The 21,092-nt window shown below is 29.7% G+C and overlaps 3 protein-coding genes across 4 annotated transcripts in view; 2 read left to right on the top strand and 1 right to left on the bottom strand.

Moving 5' to 3' along the window:
- LOC135193686 (vitelline membrane protein Vm26Ab-like) overlaps positions 1 to 21,092 on the bottom strand; it is a 378,568-nt gene that overhangs the window by 227,080 nt on the left and 130,396 nt on the right. The gene's annotated exons all lie outside the window — the stretch shown is intronic.
- On the top strand, positions 1,274 to 8,035 carry LOC113402923 (farnesoate epoxidase-like). The gene is made up of 9 exons (XM_026643283.2): positions 1,274 to 1,394; positions 1,464 to 1,715; positions 2,652 to 2,877; positions 3,243 to 3,423; positions 4,068 to 4,167; positions 4,804 to 4,990; positions 5,344 to 5,461; positions 5,967 to 6,105; positions 7,529 to 8,035. Exons 1-9 carry the CDS (start codon positions 1,316 to 1,318, stop codon positions 7,747 to 7,749), a joined length of 1,503 nt encoding a protein of 500 aa, XP_026499068.1. The 5' UTR covers positions 1,274 to 1,315; the 3' UTR covers positions 7,750 to 8,035.
- Positions 10,954 to 19,392, top strand: LOC113403061 (equilibrative nucleoside transporter 4). 2 transcript variants are annotated; one of them, XM_064217226.1, is made up of 10 exons: positions 10,954 to 11,279; positions 11,638 to 11,792; positions 13,405 to 13,608; positions 14,096 to 14,334; positions 14,815 to 14,887; positions 16,754 to 16,975; positions 17,757 to 17,944; positions 18,496 to 18,624; positions 18,901 to 19,012; positions 19,188 to 19,392. In XM_064217226.1, exons 1-10 carry the CDS (start codon positions 11,113 to 11,115, stop codon positions 19,370 to 19,372), a joined length of 1,674 nt encoding a protein of 557 aa, XP_064073296.1. In that variant the 5' UTR covers positions 10,954 to 11,112; the 3' UTR covers positions 19,373 to 19,392. The 2 variants fall into 2 exon arrangements, with proteins under 2 accessions (XP_064073296.1, XP_026499290.1); XM_026643505.2 differs by having other exon boundaries at positions 10,955 to 11,279; positions 16,754 to 16,966; positions 19,188 to 19,390.

The following is a 21,092-nucleotide window of genomic DNA, read 5'->3' as shown; positions in this document are numbered from 1 at the left end:
ATCACTAACTGAAACGGAAAACAATAAAACGAGAACTTCAACTTACAACAACAACAACTGTGCATTCAAAAATATATGCAAATTCTCAAACTTTACTACTTTAAAATTTTATTGTAATTTTATTTTATATTAGTAACAAAATTTTTCATTATCTCAAATTATGTCACATTCTGTTAAATACTAATTATGTAAACTTCAATATAATACTTTGTCTAATACAAATATTTGACTGCCGAGGAAATCTAGGAATACATTAAGTATCAGTGATTTCAATACGCCATTGTGACTAAATAGATTTTACTTGGATAAAATTCTGAAAAAACAAGTCACAAACTTGTTTGTGACTTGTTATGACACTGAGGTTATTACAATTTTTTAATTATCTGTTACTATTAAGGGTCAAATTTTGCAATCGAATTTCAAACATTTAACTGGTTAAATTGATATTTTGCAAACAATTTTTGTGTTGGTTCAGCAAGCCGCTAGGCCAACAAGATAGAAAAATGATTTTCATATTATAAGGAATTGTGTATCATGCTGTAAAAATACATAATTAAAAACATATTTTTTTATGATTCTCAAGAGATAATTCATTATTCAACAAAATCATAGCTAGTAAAAATAAAATTTAATTAAAGAAAACCTATAAATAAATATTTCGTAATATAAATAATAACGTAGAGTTTTTATTATATATAATTCAATATATATTTCTTAAACAAATTATAATAATATGTAGCAACAAAGTTTGTATAGCGCAAGGCAAGCGCAAGACATACTAGAGAATAAGAAGAAGCATCAAACAGAGTGTAAGATGCCATGAATGCCGTTAGCCGTCGCGGCATACGAGGCAGTCCTACCCTCGTAGCTAATAGATGTTTTACATCAGAAACACGAATGAACTATTTATGGTTACCTCAAATGATTAATTCTTTACCTCAATTTTTTTTGGTATTTGGTATTTACAGTACTTGGATAATATTATTGAATTCCAAGAAACAAAACATTATTTGTAACATGGGATTTCTCGTATTTTTCCGTCTAAGTTTACCTTCTTCTAAATTCATATTTCAAAATAATTTCAGCACCAAGTGCGCATTACGAATTCTCCAAAAGACACATGAACTGAATGATTTTTCGATAAGTATAGAAAAATACGAACAAGAACATTATTGTTAAGGACTGCTGCGTCTTTAAACTTCCAGGTTTGAATAACTAATACTGTTACGTAAGATTTGCGATTTTTATCTTAAAAAAGTATTGAAATAGCACTTCATCGTTTTATTAGTATCACTTTACTCTTAAACGAAAAGAGATGTGGGCTTTAATCATATTTATATTATTTTTAATTATCTTTAAAGAATTTATTCAAAAACCACCTTCGTATCCTCCAGGTTACTTGAATTATATTTTAAAGAAATATGAAAAACATATCTAGAGTGACATTTTTATTCTTATTTTAGGCCCACCATTATTACCAATATTAGGCAACGTCCTATCAGTTTGGTCGAATTTAAAAAGGTTGAAATATCATCATATCGTCTGGCAATATTGGTCAAATAAGTATGGACCTATTCTGGGGCTTCGTCTTGGATTAGTCAATGTGGTCATTGTTTCCGGTAAGGACTTCATCAAAGAAGTATCAACAAGAGATGTTTTCGACGGGAGGCCGAATGGATTTTTTTACTTAATGAGATCCTTTGGAAAGAAGCTTGGTAAGTGCATATTTAACGAAGATTTAAATATCTTAAAATTTTTGGCCTTATGCTTCAATTACTTGGTACCTATAGTGCGAAAGCAATAAGTTTTATTGTTTGCCAATTGGCTTTTATTACTACAGAGACGGTTGATAAATAATCGCTAGGCTTATGTAACAAATCAAAGAGCATGTCTTCTGATAAATATTTTGAAAACAAAGAAGTTTTTTAAGCGAACATATTTCGTTATACAAATTACGTAAATTATTTGTGATTCATATAAAATTTATGTAAAATAATGGAAAAATGGAAAGTTTAAAAACAAGTTCATTGTTTTAATTGAAATCTATTCAAACTAAGGAATAGTTACTGGCCCCTAAGTTACGGGGTCTCCTAGTTTAGGGGTACAGGGCCTCTTTGATGTATGTATCATGTATCATAATAAAATATTTGTTTATAAAGAAACATCAGATATGGTGGCAAATTACTCTATAATTAAAAGTATCAAGGGTATTTCTGATACATCAAATAAATTTGTTTTGAATGCTAAAAATATAAGTTTTTATCTAAAATGGTTGTACAGAGTAACTACTGAATTCATTGCCGGTACTTCTTGATGATTCCGGAACTGGTAGCTTTACATCTATTCTGATATACTTACTTGTTGTATATATTATACTAGTATATTATATATGCGATAGAGTAATTCTGAGTAACTCAAAAGGGTATGTATGTACGTGCCCCCTTATACGTGGCCGAAACCGCGGCCGTAAAACTAATTTTATAGATTATTTTGTTTTGGTCTGATTTAATTCCTCTAAGATTCTAAATAAAGCATGTCTTATAAAATTATTTAATATGATAGTATAATATACATTTAGACTCGTCTTACGATAATATTGTCCGGTTTTATCCAAACCAATGTGAATAATAGAACATTTTTATGCTAAACAGGTTTAGTATTTTCTGATGGACCAACATGGAATAAAACACGACGTATGGTTCTGCAAAGTCTTAAAAGGTTTGGTTATGGTTCACGAGCTATGGAGAGTAATATAAGTGAAGAATGTAGAGCCCTTGTTGAATTGAGATTGGCTGAAACAGGAAAATCTATATCAGTGAATCATATGTTTGACGTTTCTATCGTTAATATTCTTTGGAAGTTAGTTGCTGGAAAAAGGTAAATAAAAATAAAATAATATACGCATTTAAAACGAATTTATTCCGCAACATCCAATCATTATGCACAAAGGATGAAAAGTTGTATCCATAAAACACGTTTTTATTTTTATAGAACCCAAGAACAAAAACATAAATTTTAGTAGTATAACTGACAGGTGCAATTTACTTAAACCGTACAAAAAGATTTTACACCGTTAATAATTTAAAACAAATTCCTGTTCTAAATATTGTAAAAGTTAATTTGGGAAGTATTAAGAAAATATCTCTTGAATTCTTAATTTATCAAGATTTTATCAGTTAATAGTTTGGTCATAACTCATTAAATCCTTAGAAAAAAAAAATATATTTTTGTATAAATTTTAGGTATGATTTGAAAGATGAACAATTAATCATTTTATGTGACCTCATTACAAGATCATTCAAGGTAGTCGATATGAGTGGAGGTATTTTAAATTTTTTACCATTTCTAAGGCATGTCATGCCTAATGTAATTGGGTATACGGAATTAAAAAACATTCACAATGCAATATATAGCTTTTTAAACGTAAGTATTTAAAGAAAAATAATCTTATTTTTATTTTCATGCAAATATTTCCTTAAGATAATTAAGGTATTTAATATATAAGACCAGGAAACCTGACGATTTATGATGTCTGATTTTTTTATTGTTCTGTAAGAATTCCCTTTGTATCACGCTCGTGAGATGTTGACAACCGACTTACGGTGATACGCCATTTTGATACATAAAATATCTATTCTAGAAAATATTAAATATTATAGTGAATGTCGCATATCAGATTCTAATATTTCACGCTCGTGTGCTGCAATTTCGATTATCTTCTTACAGAAAACAAGCCAAGATGTATTTAATAAGTAACTCATGAATTGTAATAAAAGGCAAATTCATTAAAAATATGAAATAATCGTAAAAAAACAGACATCTGCTAATTTTATAAAATTAATGTTAATATCGGAAGACGGGAAGCGATTGATATCAGGTCTACGTTTCGTGTATTTTAAGTATTTTTTTGTTATACTTTACTGTTTTTTTAGTTCAGTATCGATTAAAACGTCTTATACTAGTATAGTTTCGTCAAATACCTAAGCATATTAAAATAAAATTCATAACGCTTGTTATATAACATATATTTTTGTGACTAATTTTATCTACGAGTTTAACTATTTTAGATCACAATACAAGAACATCGAGCTACAATAGATATGAAGAATCCAAGAGATGTTATCGACATGCTCTTAATAGAAACGACAGCAGACAAAAAAGATCCTTGTACGTATATTTTTTATTTAGTTATTTAAGTAACTGACTTAGTCCACTATATATGGCTACAGTTTGAATTTAACGAATTTAATCAAATACTAGTGGGTGGGCCGCGATACTTCGCGTTTAATCAAACGATTTTTAGGAATTTTGAAACCTATGACAGGTTTTATTTTGATTTCATCTCATTGTAAACTGCAAGTGCTGCATTTGGCGCCAAAATGATGAAAGAAAAAAAAAGTTAGAATTGAAGTTTGTCGATATCAATTTACTTTAATTTTGTTTACGATTTTAATTTTTTTTATTATAATCTAACCGGCCTAATTAAACTTAGTAACTTTAAAATTTTTTTTTTTTAAATTGTAACAATTTAAAATCCTCTTTTTTTTCTGCACATCTAAGCCTCTTCAAAATGAGACTATAACCATGTTTTATGTGCAGCTAACGTCCCATAATCACTGGGACAAAAATCGGCTTACGCTATTAATATATAAAATTTTGGAACACAGATTTTTTAATGTGGTTAAGACAATGAAAGGTTCGTTATCATAACGCCAATGAAATGCTATCTAAACTGAATACATAAATTATTGCTATTAAATTTCTACCATAGTTTATTGTATAAAATTACTTTTTTCCTATTAGTGACTGATGAAGAGCTCCAAGTAATATGCCTTGACCTACTTGAAGCCGGAGTTGAAACTGTCAGCAATACGGCAGTGTTCATGCTGTTGCATGTAGTGAGAAATGAGAAAGTTCAGAAAAGACTGCAACAGGAAATTGATATGGAAATTGGATCTTGTCGACAACCTACTCTTAGTGATAGAGCCAGGTAACAAGGTTGTCTAACAAACGATCGTATATCAACACTATATTTATATAACATATGTAATATAGTTTACTTCTTACACTTAAACTAGCAAGAAATTGCTAAAGGTTCATTGATTGCATGATCCTGCTTTTTATCTTCTATTAAAGTATTATTTAGAAATCTTTACAAAGTAAAATTTAAAAGTATATTTAGATATATTCATCAATGAAAAGAAGTTTTTCGCTGTATTGGATGTAGTTTAATTGATGTGTAATTGTTGTTTTAATAAAAATCTCTCTTAGCTTATGTGATAAGAATTTGAGTTCAATAATAAAACCAAAATGTTGCGCATCAAATAAACGTGTTTTTAACAGAATGGTGTATACTGAAGCTGTGTTACTTGAAACGTTACGTATATCCAGCGTAGCTGCTGTTGGTATACCTCACATGGCGCTAGACGATGCAAAACTTGGAAATTACATCATACCAAAGGTAAAAAAAAACTCACATTATATATTCTACTGTTGAAAATTCGCCTTCTATTCGTATTTTTATACCATCCTGTTAGCTATATTTAATTCGCACAAATGATTTCAAATCGATTCTTTCTTAGTGAATTCAGCAAAAATAGAGAAAAAAAATTTAAATCGACGATTATTCAATTTATGTAGTTCTTTTCGTATTTTATTTGACCCAACTTGGCTTTTTGCAAGTTTTCATATTACATCAGATTTTTGAAGTTTTTATTTAATAAAAATAAGGTTATCGGATGATAGATATAAGATATTTGTGAAAAATCCTGCCTTTTCTTTTTGGGTATACAAAAAAAACAGTCTGGAAGTCTAACTTCATTCTCAATTTTTTTACCTCACTGAGCACCTGATAGTAATAATCATGCATTAATTATATTGACACAGTGACTCATCTTTCATTTGTGAATGAGCGACCAATTGATTTAAATGGTAAATTTGCTAGAATATTCTGTTCATAATTTCAGGGAACTTTTGTATTACTCGCTATCCACGACTTACATAATGGCCGACATTGGAAAGACCCCGAAATATTTCGACCCGAGCGTTTTATAACTAAAGAAGGAAATTTAATACAAGATGAGTGGTTAATGCCCTTTGGAAGCGGTAATTAAATAATTATTTCTATACTATATTAAAGCTTGTAGATTTTATTTTTTAAACTTTTTTTATTACTAATGCGAATATAGTAACGTAAAATATTAATTCATAAATCACAATCAGTTGTGTATACTGGCTTCATAAACTATAAATATACCGGAAGCAAAACCTTCATGGATATCATTTTACTAATCCAAGTTTTTCTACCTACCAACACTTACAAACTATACTTATTTTATTGAAATAAAATAAAATTTATTATCAATGTTAATTTGATTCAAATCCGGCACCATTAAATTATCGTGAAACCAATATTCGTGCTTAAAAATAATACATAATTTACGAGTATATTCACAAACCCGTTTTAGAGCAGCGTTTCGCACTTAATTTAACTCCAAAACTTATTCCCACATTTTTTAGTATTTATTTGATTCAATTACTAGTAAATAATTAAATTTACCGTTTATCGACGTTTAAAACGAATTAATTACGTATTAGAGATACAAATGCTCACAATCATGTCAATAATTATTTAAAATTGATATGAAATGTCAATGTTATTGCAAGGATAACAATGATTTTATTTATAAACCATTTATTTACCTGTCTTGAAATTTATCGGATTATCAAATGTCAGGCGTATCTGCATCGATATGCCGATATGTTTGCAATAAAATTAAATATTTATATAACACAAAAAGGCACAAATTCTATTTCTGTATTTTCAAATGTAAATTAAGAAACATACCGCTTATCTATTGATTTCGTTTTACGATTAAATCATTTTCTTAGAATTTGATAGAGTTTTGTTCATAACCCTTTATATGCGCCAATTATTGTACGAAATTATTGTATATTATGCTACCTGTTCCAATTTAAAGGTTGATCAATGTAATAATGGCCACAAAGGGACATAAAATCTTAGTTCCCGTGGTGGATGGGACATTGTTGATGTAAAAATTATTATAAATACATATATTGTATGAATGGTCCTGTTTACAACTTAACCACGTGATAACCGCTGATCATTTGATGTCCCGGGCATCAATGACAAAAATCAAATATTACACATGAAATACAATTCGTGATATGGACACAATTAGCACTTTAGCTTTGAGAATAATCATTGTCATTATTTATTTAAAAACAAAAAAAAAACTAAAAAAGAATGGTTACTTGAAATACTTTATAATGTATAAAATATATATAAAATAAATAAGGATGAATAATTATTTCTCATTTTCCTGTAATCACAATTCCACTGATTCTATTTCTAATTATACCAGTTAACAATACAATGTCTTGCTATATAACATAGAAATGTACCTACTTAGTTGTCCGAGAAGTTAGTGAAACATAAAAATGTGTAATATAGCTCTCCTAAGTCTAGTATTATATTAATAAATGTTTTTTTATTATTTTCCATCAGGTAGGAGACGATGTATTGGCGAAGGATTGGCAAGATCAGAACTGTTTATGTTTTTAACACATCTGTTGCAAAGCTTTGACCTAAAACTACCAGAAGGTGCCCCTCTACCAAGTACAGAACCCGTGGACGGAGTTACTCTATCCGCGAAAGATTTCAAAATTATATTTGAACCGAGGTTAAAAAAATATAACTCTAAGAAGTTTTACATCAATATATCATAAAGTACAAGCAAAATTCGTTAGCGTTCGTATCTTTATACACGTATTCATAGCGATTCTTTGAACGGTAAAGAAGTAATGTTCTTCAACGCTATCCAGCGGTGAATTACACCAAAGTCGATAGTATGAGAAACGTCGTCGAAGTCGATCAGCTGACACCGATACCAACCAGTCTCATAATTATATATAATTACATCTTATGATGTTTATTTTAAAACGTTTTTATAATAAATATACTTTACAAGTTTACAGACCTCATAGTATCTATATAGATATAAATAATTTGTTATGCTTTACTTTGACGTCATTACCACTATTGATAGTAAGTTAGTATTAAGATTGTTGTAAAAAACAACGTGTTACCTACACGAGAAGATATTATGGTATTATTTGTTTTATTATTCATATTTTTGTTTGTGTGTTATTAAGTACAAGTATTTTGACTATTATTAATAATTAGTGTCATTTTCTCTTACATAACATATTTTATAAGTAGTAAACATAATAGGATATTTGATGCAGTTTTTTAATAAAAATCATCTATTATTGATTTATATATATATATATATATAATTAATGAGCCTTATTAAGAGTAGTAGCTATACAAAAAAGTGTTGTTGTTATTATTTTAACTATACCAATATTATATATGCGAAAGTATTTCTGTCTGTCTGTTGCTCTTTCGAAACCAAACCACTTGACCGAATTTGATGAAATTTATTATGAAACAAGCTTGAACTATTTAAGAAACGTTGGCTATTTTTTATGCCTACCTCTAAAATGCGAAAGAAGCCTGGGGTGACAACTAGTTTTCTTATGAATAAAAAATATTATTGATTGCATTTGAATCTTGGCTGAAATAATTGTCAATAATAATTAAATTATAATAACAATTGTCTTGTGATTTTTTGCCCAAATGCATTAACAACTATGTTGAGAATACGTAATGTTAAGCAGATATATTACACAATTTGTGTTCGTAATATTAATATATTATATTGTGTAAAAATAATGTTTTAATAAAAAAAAAAAAAGCCTTTTATTTCCTACTCAATACAATATTTCAAATTACAAGTTAATTATTTTAATACCTACACTTAGCTTTATCTTTAAATACCATAATTTTCTTTGACTTATCGTTATTATTATTTTATTTTTATTCTTTACATTAAACTAGTTTTTTTAGTTACTTTAATTATTTTACAATTTCGTTTTGCTAAGTATTATCTGCAGGAACCCCATATTGAGTAGGCCTCTTCCAAGGACGCCCAATTTCTTTTGTCCTGTGCAATTGGTTTCCAGTTTGGGTCGTATGTCCTTATAATGTCTTCTTTCTTTTACCTTGAGGACCTTTCCAAAATGTCACCAGGGTCCAACTCTTATTTTTAAGCCCCGCGACATGTCTTGCCCATTTCCACTTGAGTTTCTGAGCATAAATCAGTACATTTGTTGCTTTAGTTCCTCAACCTCAACTCGTATTTTTTCTAATTTATTTATTTTTAGTTTAAAAAGTAAACTTTAATGATTGTCGTCCTAACCAAGTTTAAGGAGGGTGGCCATTCTTATGTCAGACTAGTTTAGTTCACAAATTTGTGAACAAACACAATAAACATATTCTCTATTTCATAATTCTCAATCCGAGAAAACGGGATTTCCAACACGAAAAGCAAGTACTCAGGCGCAAGATCAATTTTTTATGTGTTTAACGAAACTTGGGACTGTAAACATAACCAAATTCAGTATCCTACGATTAATTTCTCGATCGAAAAAACCAATCATTTTTAATTGCCCGATTCAATTTTACAAGACTCCAACTAGTTAGAATACTGAGAAAATATTTTTATAATAATATTATATAAAAATTACATTTTCTAAAACAACAATTGTATGATGTAAATTATATTTTTTAATATATATGACGACAAAAACTGTGACGATAAAGTAAGGTTATCGTACAATATTTTTTATATTATGAAATATTTAATCCTGAATCACACAACATTTATGCAGTGTCAATTGATTTCATAATATCGTTCGTAGTCAATAAATTGTTTTTGTCCATAGAGCTGTTAAAACTGAAAAACATAAAGCAAAAAAATAAGAGAAAAGCAAATCGCGAAATGATAATGAATCACTAACTGAAAAACTTTCACGAAGAAAAATTAATTGGACGTTCAGAAGACGTTGATGATGGTTCAAATTATCCGCGTTATTGTTGGATTTGAGAGACATGAGATCAATAGTAAATATTTTAACTGAGACCCTATATAAGTACATGAAGCCCTTCCGCCAAGCATATAAAACTCTACCAAATAGACAAAGCCCTGCTTCCAAGTAAAAATACCGTGTTATGTGACCTGATATGTCCTGATATAGACTTCTGTTAAAAGAAAATTCAGTAGTATCGTCGTAAATATAAATCGAAAGCGATAAAAAATATCGCTAATATCAGCTCTAGATTATTACGTGTAGAAATAATGAATTCTACAGGTTTTGTCCTAATATCTTAAAGGATTATGAAAATAAATTAAAAAAAAAATAGTTTTTATGTGTTTATCAAAGTCAACTCTCAAAACATACTATAATATTTTATTTTAACTGCTTTGAATTTGGCCCTGCTTATCAAGTATTTTGTTTAATGCAAGAAAGTAAAATATGCTTTGCACTTTACTCTTACACTTAATAAATAGTACTCCATTATAACCGAAGGAAAACATGTGTTATATATATGCGTATAAAGTTCAAAATCGAATAATAAAGCGTTAGCTGTCGTGTTTATAAAATCTATAAGTACAGTAATATAATATGCACTTTTATTTTTTAAAAGTTAAAAAGACTTTGAAACCTCGATAGCAAATAACATATTTCTTATTAATAAATAATATAAACAAACAACGAAAGATAATGCGTGACGTTAAATTAACCACACAAGAAAATGTAAGGAGATGCCCTTCACTAAAAATCGATCATTCGTACGCATGCGTCAGCCATTCTTAGCTAGCATACACTTTGACTGTCAAGTGAAAGCCGATTCAAGAATGTTGTTAGTGAAAACAACATAAAACAAAATAAAAATACAATCGTTCGCATAAAACTTAATGATAAACGTTTTTATTAACATCTAGCAATATCTGTAAAAACTTTATACGTTTAGATTTTTAAAAGTTTCTATTAAATAAACGATATACATAAATAATCCTCTACTAAGTAATTATTGAAGATAACTAAACAATATGTTAATGCTCTAATTACAACATTAATTATTCAAATTTGATTCGATAACATCACATTTTTGCAAATTTCTAAGCTAATACGGTGCAGTGATTAAAAATGGACAAAGAAATTATAAAGTGAATAGTGAAAACAATGAATGAGACTCTAGGACGCGGGTACGCCCGCATTGAAGCTATACGTGCAGCTCGTGGTGAAGCCCTAACGATGCCGGAACCCGGGGCGCCCCCACCGGACCGATACAACTCAGTTTACTTGACATTGTTTGTTGCGGGCGCTGCCTTCTTACTGCCATTTAATAGGTATTCATTACATATTAACTTTATAAATGTTTAAAAATACACGTAGAGCACAAGTTTTTATACACACACATTAAAAAATATTGTATTTTGAAAAATAATAACAGTCAAATTGGTTCAAGATCAAGCTAAACAATATAAAACTGGTTTAAATTTATGATAGTATTAAATATTTGCAACATTATGAAAAAGTAACTAGGCCCGTTTAAGTTTTGATGTTTAACCATTCGTTCCATTTCCACGGCTGAAGGGAAATTTAGTAATACTTTGTTTTTTAATAATTTCACTCTTTTGAATTATTAGGATGAACTATTTTCCAAAGGGTATGGCAAATATGTGACGTATTTGTTTGGGATTTCAGTTTTATAATGGCGGTAGACTACTTTCAATACCATTACCCAAAATCTACGATAATGTTCGACATGTCTACTGTGTATATCGTCTCAGCGTGTGTCGCAGTGATCACGAACAACATTCTGCTCGATATCTTCACATACAATACGAGGATCACTTTTGGTAAATATTAAAATCTCGAAATATGTTCTTATTAACAGTAATAAAATAATGTTTAAAAGGAAGTAAGTTTAGCGTAGCGTGGAAGTAGTAAGTGTCCCACCTTTCGAGAAGGTGGATACGCCATGTCTTCTTACAGCGCTAAGCGCTTACAACAAATTATAATACAAATTAAGCTTATGAAAACTCAGCTAGCCCTAATTCGAACCCGCAATCTTCAGCTACGCTAAACTTGCTCAAGCTGCTAGACCATCACAGGATACTCGATTTGTTTGTTATAATATAAAGACATTGACGCCCTAGAAATTTTAACCATTCATTACTACACCAATGCGTCAGCAACCTTCAGAACTAAGACGTTAAGTCCCTTGTACCTGTAGTCATACTAACTCCCTCACCACCAAGTATTGCTGCTTATCGGTAGAATATACAACGAGCGGTTGGTACCTATCCAGACGAGCCTTCACGATACCCTACCACCAAGTTTAAGTCGATTAATGTGGGAAGTAAAATACTAACTGCGTTAATATAACACACACGGGAACTTGATAGAGTTTCAGACAGAGAGACAGAGAGGAGATATTAGAAATATTTTGTAAAACGTATAGGTACACGCGTAATACTGGCTTACGAGATATAGGAGCTGGCTTTTAAAAATTGAATTGAAAGCTACTTTGACACCAAAGGCTAAATTAGCAACAATTAAAAATACATTAAAAGCCGAGCCGTTGCTTCTGGCAGCAAGCATCAGCAGTTAGATCAAACGGCTTCGAAACAGTGCCATAGAAAACTCTATTGCATACCATGGTCATTTTATATGTTACCTCTATTATTGTATTGTACTTAATATAAGATTTCAGCTGCACTAAGAATATAAGACTTATCATTTAAACGACAAGACCGGACCATGTATAACAATAGAGTGGCAATAATAAGTATGGAAAAGTTATATACTTATAAATACGAATGTTACTTATAATATTACTTAGAAGAAAGCGATGCGTTTTTTGAATGGCAGTGACAATTATCTCACGGAACCCATGCTGCATAGTATCTACAGCTGTTTTTGAAAGTTAATAATATTAATATTAGCAATGATTGCAGAAATGTGTGTAGAAATAAGAAATGTAATTAAGTATACTTGCAGTTGTATAATTAACACTCTTGAGTTCTTGATCTTGTTTGGTTACTATTTACATTATACTGATCAGTATTAGTACTACAGAATCCCCCAGCAACTCTCAAATAGTATATTATATCAAAGACAATGGACATGGATTTAAACAGAGACAATTCTTCTACTTTTTACTTATATGTAATATTCCTAACATTATATGATCTAAAACGTAATTATATCGTTTCTTAAATATATTTCGTATAATCGTACTACTCGTCAATATAAATGATACGTAATAATTGCTGTTTAGTTTTATGAGTTTTCAAGTCAGATTAAAGATGTTAACAATATTAAAAAAACGAATGTAACCCAAGGCTCATGTGTGTGGAGAAAATGTAAGATGAACATAAGAAAAGTAAATCGTCTAACTAATAATAAAAAGCAATTCCGCAAATGCACGTTTTAATTACGTTTAACTAACTCAAATGCTTATTTCAGGAATCTTACTCTCTTTGGCGACGATGCTGTTCGTGGCTGTGTGCAATATTGGATGGGACGGTTTTTCATCAAGCGTATCTTATACTATTAATTTAGTGGCGATCGGAGTTGTGGCTTTCGGATGTACAATGCAACAGGCATCCTATTACGGTTTCACTGGATGTCTTCCACCTCGATACACGCAAGCTGTTATGGCAGGAGAGAGTTAGTTATTCGTTTTAATATAATTATAACAGTATAATACAAGTCTTTACAATAGTATATATGTGAAAATATCGTAAATATGTAAATATTAACACAAAGGTTCAATATTTCAATTAAACTGATAAGTAGTGACCTTCAATTAAGTTTTGAACAAGACAACAACAAATATTTGATAGAAACAGTTGCTATACTCTAACCGTAATATAGCCCCACTGTTATAAGTTTTAATTTCGATTCACGTCGAGTTTATAAAAAAGTTTAAAGCAAAAGCGATATCGCTTTACAAAATAATAAAACGCCCATATTATATTTATACATTTCACAACCAATAAATCTTATAATAAAATAAAGTGCATTTATTTTTGCTACTTTCTGAAACGGAGGTAGAGATGAAATATTCACGTTGCTAAATTTTAATTTTAAAATACATTTTATTTGATTTCATTATATTTTTCATAACAACGTAAATGCTCTTATATTTTTACAGGCGCAGCTGGATTCTGGGTGTCACTCGACAGGATCGTTACAAAATATGGATTCCGTCAGCCAAAACGCAGTACTTTTATGTTTTTTGTTTTTTCAATATTGATACTTCTCGGTCACTCCATGTTACATCACGTGATGATGAGACACCCACTTGTACAACACTATTTACGTTTAACCAACGAATCCCGACATCGACGCCGCATTCAACTTCATCTCAATCCGACTGAAGACGCTACTTTGGTATATTATATACAACCTTATAGGATAATATATTCTTTTAGAGCTATTTTTATGACAAGTAGGCGGACAAGCTATTGGGCCACCTGGTGGTAAGTGGTCAACACCGCCCATAGACAACAGCGCTATAAGAAATATTAACATTTCCTTACATCGGCAATGCGCAACCAACCTTAGGAACTAAAATGTTATGTTCCTTGTGCCTGTAATTATACTGGCACACTTACCCTTCAAACCGGAACACAACTATACTGAGTACTGCTGTTTGACGAGTACTGCTGTTAGAATATCTAATGAGTGGGTGGTACCAGCGAAGACGGGCTTGCACAATACCCTACTAACAAGTAAAATTCATGATCAAAACCTCTACGTTACTTAAAATTAAAATACATCAACAATAATTCGATAATTAAAAAACATAAAATATCTAACTAGTTATAGACATGATATTAACTGATCTTTTAAAAAATATTATACTTTTAGATGGAAAGTGAAGCTGGAGAAGCTAGTTACGGTGTACTGAAGCTCCAGAGCCCAGCGCCATCAACTGGAATAGGTTAGTGCAAATTAACATTATCAATAAGACTTGAACTCGAAACGCTTATCATAAAAATAATACTACTATTACATACTTTTTTCTATATTTATAGCTCGGGCTCTATTGTGTTCTATATTTATAGCACGGGTTTTTATGCGAGTTAACACGCTAAACATCAGACCAAAACAGTCGTGTTTAAAACATATATAATCCGAAGCAGCCTCATTTAATTTTCATTAAATTCTTTATTACACTTTTGCTCTTTATATATGTTGAACTAGCAGAACCTGTGGCTTTACTTACCACACAAACCATCAACACCATTTTACAATAGAAGGGTTAATTAAAAATAGTTGCTTATGTGCCCCGGGACTGTAAATATCATCTGAATCGGTTCAGAGGCTTAAGCGTAAAGAGAGAATTACTTTCACATCTATAATATAAGTATAGATATACATTATACAACAGTATAATAGTGTACAGTCGTAACATAAACTCAAGCTCTATAAACAATAAGAATACACTGTACAGAGGATAATGACCACTCTTTAAGAAGTCACACTCAAAGTTACTCACACTTAAGCGCTAAATAATAACAACACAACCTAGATGTTCATCTATACGAATATGATAAATGCGATGTTTAGCTAGTTATTAAATCTTCTACCAGTAGAGCAAGAAGTTATATTATATAATAAATTTTATTTATATTAAACAGAAATCGTCTATTACTACATTTATGTAAGTATTACTTGCACTTTTGTAATTACATTTCCGTAAGTGTCAACAATTATTTATGTTTAATACTTAACATTAAATACAAAACAGTTTCATTTATATCTGAAGTGATGGAATATAATATTAATTTCAACTCTAACGTATTGTTTTATTATTAATTAAACAACCTTACACAATATAATATTTTAATATGAATAACATATAACATTTAATTTCGTAGACTTTTACAATTGAGTGAATTTTGCTTAAATTAATTTATTCTTGACCAGATTTTTTGTTAAGGCAGTGATGAGTGATAGGTACATTTTATACTATTGAGATAACAACAGCGGTAATTATCTTCCAAATGTCACTGTTGTGCTGTGTTTTATTAGTTTTTGTTATTGACAGCTGCAAATGCTGTTTTTTTTAATATGTACAAAATCCTCAATTCTACCACTTTTCAACTTTAGTTACTTCTGAATTCCTGGCGGATTTGAAGATCAACTTAAAATCCTGTCGAGATATTACAAAACTTGAATATATTTTTTATTTGCGCTGTGTGAATTTGATCTCGATTCCAAATGGTTGTCACTTCGCAACGGCTCTTACATCCTCTCCAATTTACTGGATAATCTCATAGCATAAATACTGTTAGGAAAATTTCACTTTTAACTACAAAGTTGTAGTGCGTTTATAGTACTCGTCTAACCCTACTTCTTTTCTCTACATGCAATAAGAATTTCTATTTAACTTAGTTACGTTTATATAAAAACATACTGTACCTAAATTATCTGATAACAAAGTATAAATCTGTCATTTTCCTTATATTTGTTCGTGCATCTTATGTTTTTAGACGAACGTTCTGAGAATACTTTTATATCACGATAACTGAATTTGACATGCAAAACTTGTCTATAATTTTACTACTTGCGGCAATATTCGCTATATTTGTTCGTACTTTTTTATTGTAATTACTATTTTATTATTATTTTACTGCCATTAATTATTTACATGTAATTAAAAACTATTTTTAATTATGCCGTATACAATAAATAAAAAAAAATTGTTAACATTAATTAAATAATTTACAATTTTTCTTCTCAGACTTTATTTTATGCTCAGATTTACAACATAATAAATATATTATATAAAATCTGTTTCAAGCGGAGGCCGAGAACACATTTAGTTTCGCGAATCCCGTTTATTCACCAACCGCATCTGCGCCTGTGCCTGTACCGCTTGTTTCATCGCCGCCGAGTGTATCCGAACAGTCCACTGTACCTCCTACAACACTTCGAACTCCAAGGCCGTCTTACAAAGTTGAAGATGTAGTTTTTGAATCACCCGAGAGACCAACATCATGGAGAAATTTCAAACGTAAATATTGTATTGTTTATAATTGTCAAATATTTAATAATGTATTTCATTACAAATTCACAATACTCATCTGTATTTAATCGGGGATTTACAAATATTAATAACTAACTGTACACAATTATTTATATATAATAAGCAATAAATTAAGCAGTGAATTCCCAAAAATAATTAAATTCTACTAAAATATTACCTACATAAATTTTAATGTATTGTCTAATCTAATATATTATTGTATTTTTAATAATGCATCTAGCTTCTCGTATACCAGGAAAAAGCCAATGAAATATCTATATGTAGTAATAACGTGATGAGATGATTTCTTGACAAACACAACTCAAACGGATCGTATAATATTTGTTGCAAGAAAAGTTCCTACATAATTACTATGATATTTTTTTTACTAGACATTGTAGTTTTATACGTCCTCTATTCCGGTGTCCAAAGTCGAGGAGCGTTCTAACAATGAAAACTTTGGGTCGTTCGACTTTCAAACCTTTACGAAGGCTCCTCTTTATTCACTCCCCTAACCGATGTTGCTGTCAATTTCAGGAGACTCAATATAACACATTACAGGTTAAAGAAAGCTTTGTATCAATAAGAGCATAGTTTTTGATTTTACAAAAAATCGATCACCAACTGAGTTTGATACGCCAGTGATTAATTTAATCGTAGAATTGTAAATTGTATAAGATTTTAAAGCAAAATGATAAAATTTATGGATGCATATTTTTTATATTAATAACGAAGTAATTTTCATAATAAATATAATAAATTCATGAATAAATTATAGGTGGTGTACTTGCGAGGTGGGCTGTCGCCCGAGCCATATATCCCTACATGGTATCAATAGGGCTTGTATATTTCACCACACTAAGCCTGTACCCCGGCATCGCTTCAGAGGTTCCATCATGTCGCCTGGGATCCTGGATGCCGATCATTTTGATGTCCTCTTTTAATCTTTTCGACTTCATAGGAAAAGTAAGATATTTATAATTTGATAACACTAAGCTTTATATAGTTATATCCATGGTACTATATATGTTATTGTTTATACTGCATATCAGTAAAATAAACTTCATTTAGATAAAAAACTTCTAAATTCGTATTCTAAATAAAAGTAAAATAAAAGCCCGTAAGTATCCAACGGCTACGCACTCCTATTAAGAATTTTACAAATTTCGAAGCCTACGACAGTTGTTTTTTATTTAATTTAATTGTAAACTGACGACGTCTGTTCGCACGATTTTAATTTTTATATACAGCCATAACGCAGCTCTACGTGGCCAGTAACTCTAAAATTAATTCGTAACAATTTAAAAAATTGCAATCAAGATTCAACTTTATTTTTCTGCACATATACGGCACATAATCACTAGGACAAAAATCAGCTTACGCTATTAATTTATAAGATATATACACAAAACAACACAATTAACAGTCGGTGGTCTTGTCCAGATTTTTCATTTAAGTTTCACGTGTTCTATCCACAGACACATTTCGCAAATGTAAATAACTATTTACGTAAACAGATCGCAGCGGCATGGCCTTACGAGTGGAGTCGTAGTCAGCTTTTGATGGCGAGCGGCCTTCGACTTTTACTCGTTCCGTTGCTTTTGCTGTGCGCGGCGCCGAGACACTCACCTCACATCGTTGGCGATGTAAGCAAATACAATTTCTCATAAATAAAGAGTTCACTAGAACTTCTAGTTCTAACTCATGAAGACCTCGACATACGTGAGATTTTTATATATCTGTATCGACTTTATGAGGAAGTCATTTATATCTAGTAGGAAACCAATGGAAATTTTCATAAAATAAAATATTCATATCCTTGAAGTATAAGTATGTAAATAATTAAGTAGAAATAGGAGTAAGTACATACATAGCTCGACGTGTTTTAATTAGTTCCTTATATATTATTGTTCAATTTTCAGGTTTACCCAATAATGTTTTCCGTCGTACTGGGATTTACAAACGGGCTGTTCGGATCGGTGCCCATGATAATGGCCCCCTCAAGAGTTGGAAGGGAACATCGTGAAATTGCCGGTAATTCTACACTTTTTAATGTATATATGTACTATAATTAATTAATAATGAGTTAATCATTTCTTAACATTTAATACAAATAAACGTGGAGTTGAATAAAACAAATCGATTGTATTTTTTTTGTTTCTACTTGATATTTCTTTATTAAATATTATTCTTTTCAATAATATGCCAGGAAACATGATGACGTTATCATACAACGGTGGACTGCTGTCAGGCTCATTGGTGTCCTACTTACTGCTGGGCATGCTCGGGCCCCCCGCTGAAGCTTGTCGCATTTACCCCACACCGGTATTACCTACTGTATCCCCCATAGCCAACTCCGGCAATGGTACATTCATATTAACAGCTGTCCATTAAATAGTTATTTTTATTCAAAATTAAATATTTTAAATAAAATGCAAGGGTTCCGTGCAATATTAACAATTATTAACAATTCATTTACAAGTCACTATGTATAAAACTGTATATTTTATTAGATATTTGGCGAGTTTTTCTTGTTTTCTTGTCGTGGAATTTATCTTTTAAATTTTTGTCATTCTTTATTTTATAAAAGCACATAAACAATAAAATACTAAAAGTGTCTTAAATACTTATTAAATACTTTTTTTATATCTCTACCAAATGGGAGATATATACTTGTATTAATTTCTACAATTATGTAGTCGAAGAGTTTGACGGTTTTGTTTTAAATAGAATATGATGCTGAGATAATATTGTTATAGATGTATATAAATTATTACAAGTACACAATTTTCTTCTAAGAAAGCGCGTAATGTTGCTTTCATATAACTTGCCCAATAACATTTTTTTTTCAGGACACTCGCACAAAAAGATTTTTTTGCATCTTTCTTTCCTATCTATTCCTTATTTAATAGTCAAAAATGTTATCTTATGATATATAAAATTAAGAAGGTATTGAACCTCTGTAGTGCTAGTACTTGTATTTTATTGTTCTTAGAAATGTTAAATTAGATTGTACTAAATTGTAGATTTTTTTAAGTATTAAAGTATACTCTAATAATATCACTATAATCAAATATATCTAAAATACTGCCTTCATTATATTACAATGTGCACGCAATGAACTAATTCTAGAATTACCTAATATCATATCACATACGTAGTAAAATTATCAAAATGAAATGGAAAACTATACATGAAAAATGCCGGAATCCAAACAACATGTCTTGAACCTAATCATATAATAGAAGTATTTTAGTTTTAACACAAAATAAAAAACGTCACAACTGCTACTTTTAATAGAATATTCAGAAGTATTTTATCGAAACAAAATCGACTTTAATTTAAATCGATTTTATTACATTCTACAGCGGTATCCCAAATGAACTAACTAAATTTTGACGTCTCATTGTTTGAGATAAACTAATTCAAAGAGAAATTAATAAAAGTATTCCTTTTTTATATGTGTACACACATAATAAAAATATTTTATAATCATCAAATAAAATTCGCATTTTAATATCTGTCAAAGTATTGATTGTACATACTGTAAATAATTTATGTAAATACGTGAGTATATAACTACATATCCTTTTTTAATTTTTAAGTTCCTATTTTGAATTTTGAATACAATATTTCACTAACTTTTGTTAAGTAATATTTTTCATAGCGCTATATATATAATTATATTTTTGTTTATTTTTAAAATCAAATAAAAATATAAATGAAACCGTCACCTATTTTATTTATTTTTATAATTGCTATTTAGTAATTAACATATTTATGTCTTAGTATTAAATAACACTATAGGATAAATATATGTATATTATATTCATTCATTTATAGTAATTAATAAGCATATAAAATTATGATTATTTTTATATTTTATTTTTATTTCAATTGACTTTGTACAAAAGGAAAACATAACTATTAACAAAATATTATGTCAAATGTAACGTTGTTGTTGTAAATGTTGTTAATTTGTTCGTTTAACTTATTTTTGTACAATATGAACAAAATCAATTGAAATAATATTGAAACAAATTATATAATATTTGTAATAACCAAAGACTAGATCCATAAAACGATAATATTATCATAAGTAGGTACACATCTT

This window comes from Vanessa tameamea, chromosome 16 (assembly GCF_037043105.1).
Source record: "Vanessa tameamea isolate UH-Manoa-2023 chromosome 16, ilVanTame1 primary haplotype, whole genome shotgun sequence".
Classification (NCBI taxonomy): domain Eukaryota; kingdom Metazoa; phylum Arthropoda; class Insecta; order Lepidoptera; family Nymphalidae; genus Vanessa; species Vanessa tameamea.
Note: the sequence above shows the minus strand (reverse complement) of the source record. Positions and strands in the feature narration are given on the sequence as shown.

Excerpts from the sequence above, each read along its gene's own strand:
- LOC113403061 (XM_064217226.1), top strand. The coding sequence starts at position 11,113 with ATGAATGAGACTCTAGGACGCGGGTACGCCCGCATTGAAGCTATACGT. Across the intron at positions 17,945-18,495 it reads TTTTCGACTTCATAGGAAAA|ATCGCAGCGGCATGGCCTTA; the intron begins GTAAGATATTTA and ends TTACGTAAACAG. Across the intron at positions 19,013-19,187 it reads GGAACATCGTGAAATTGCCG|GAAACATGATGACGTTATCA; the intron begins GTAATTCTACAC and ends ATAATATGCCAG.
- LOC113402923 (XM_026643283.2), top strand. The coding sequence starts at position 1,316 with ATGTGGGCTTTAATCATATTTATATTATTTTTAATTATCTTTAAAGAA. Across the intron at positions 2,878-3,242 it reads AAGTTAGTTGCTGGAAAAAG|GTATGATTTGAAAGATGAAC; the intron begins GTAAATAAAAAT and ends TATAAATTTTAG. Across the intron at positions 4,991-5,343 it reads ACTCTTAGTGATAGAGCCAG|AATGGTGTATACTGAAGCTG; the intron begins GTAACAAGGTTG and ends TGTTTTTAACAG.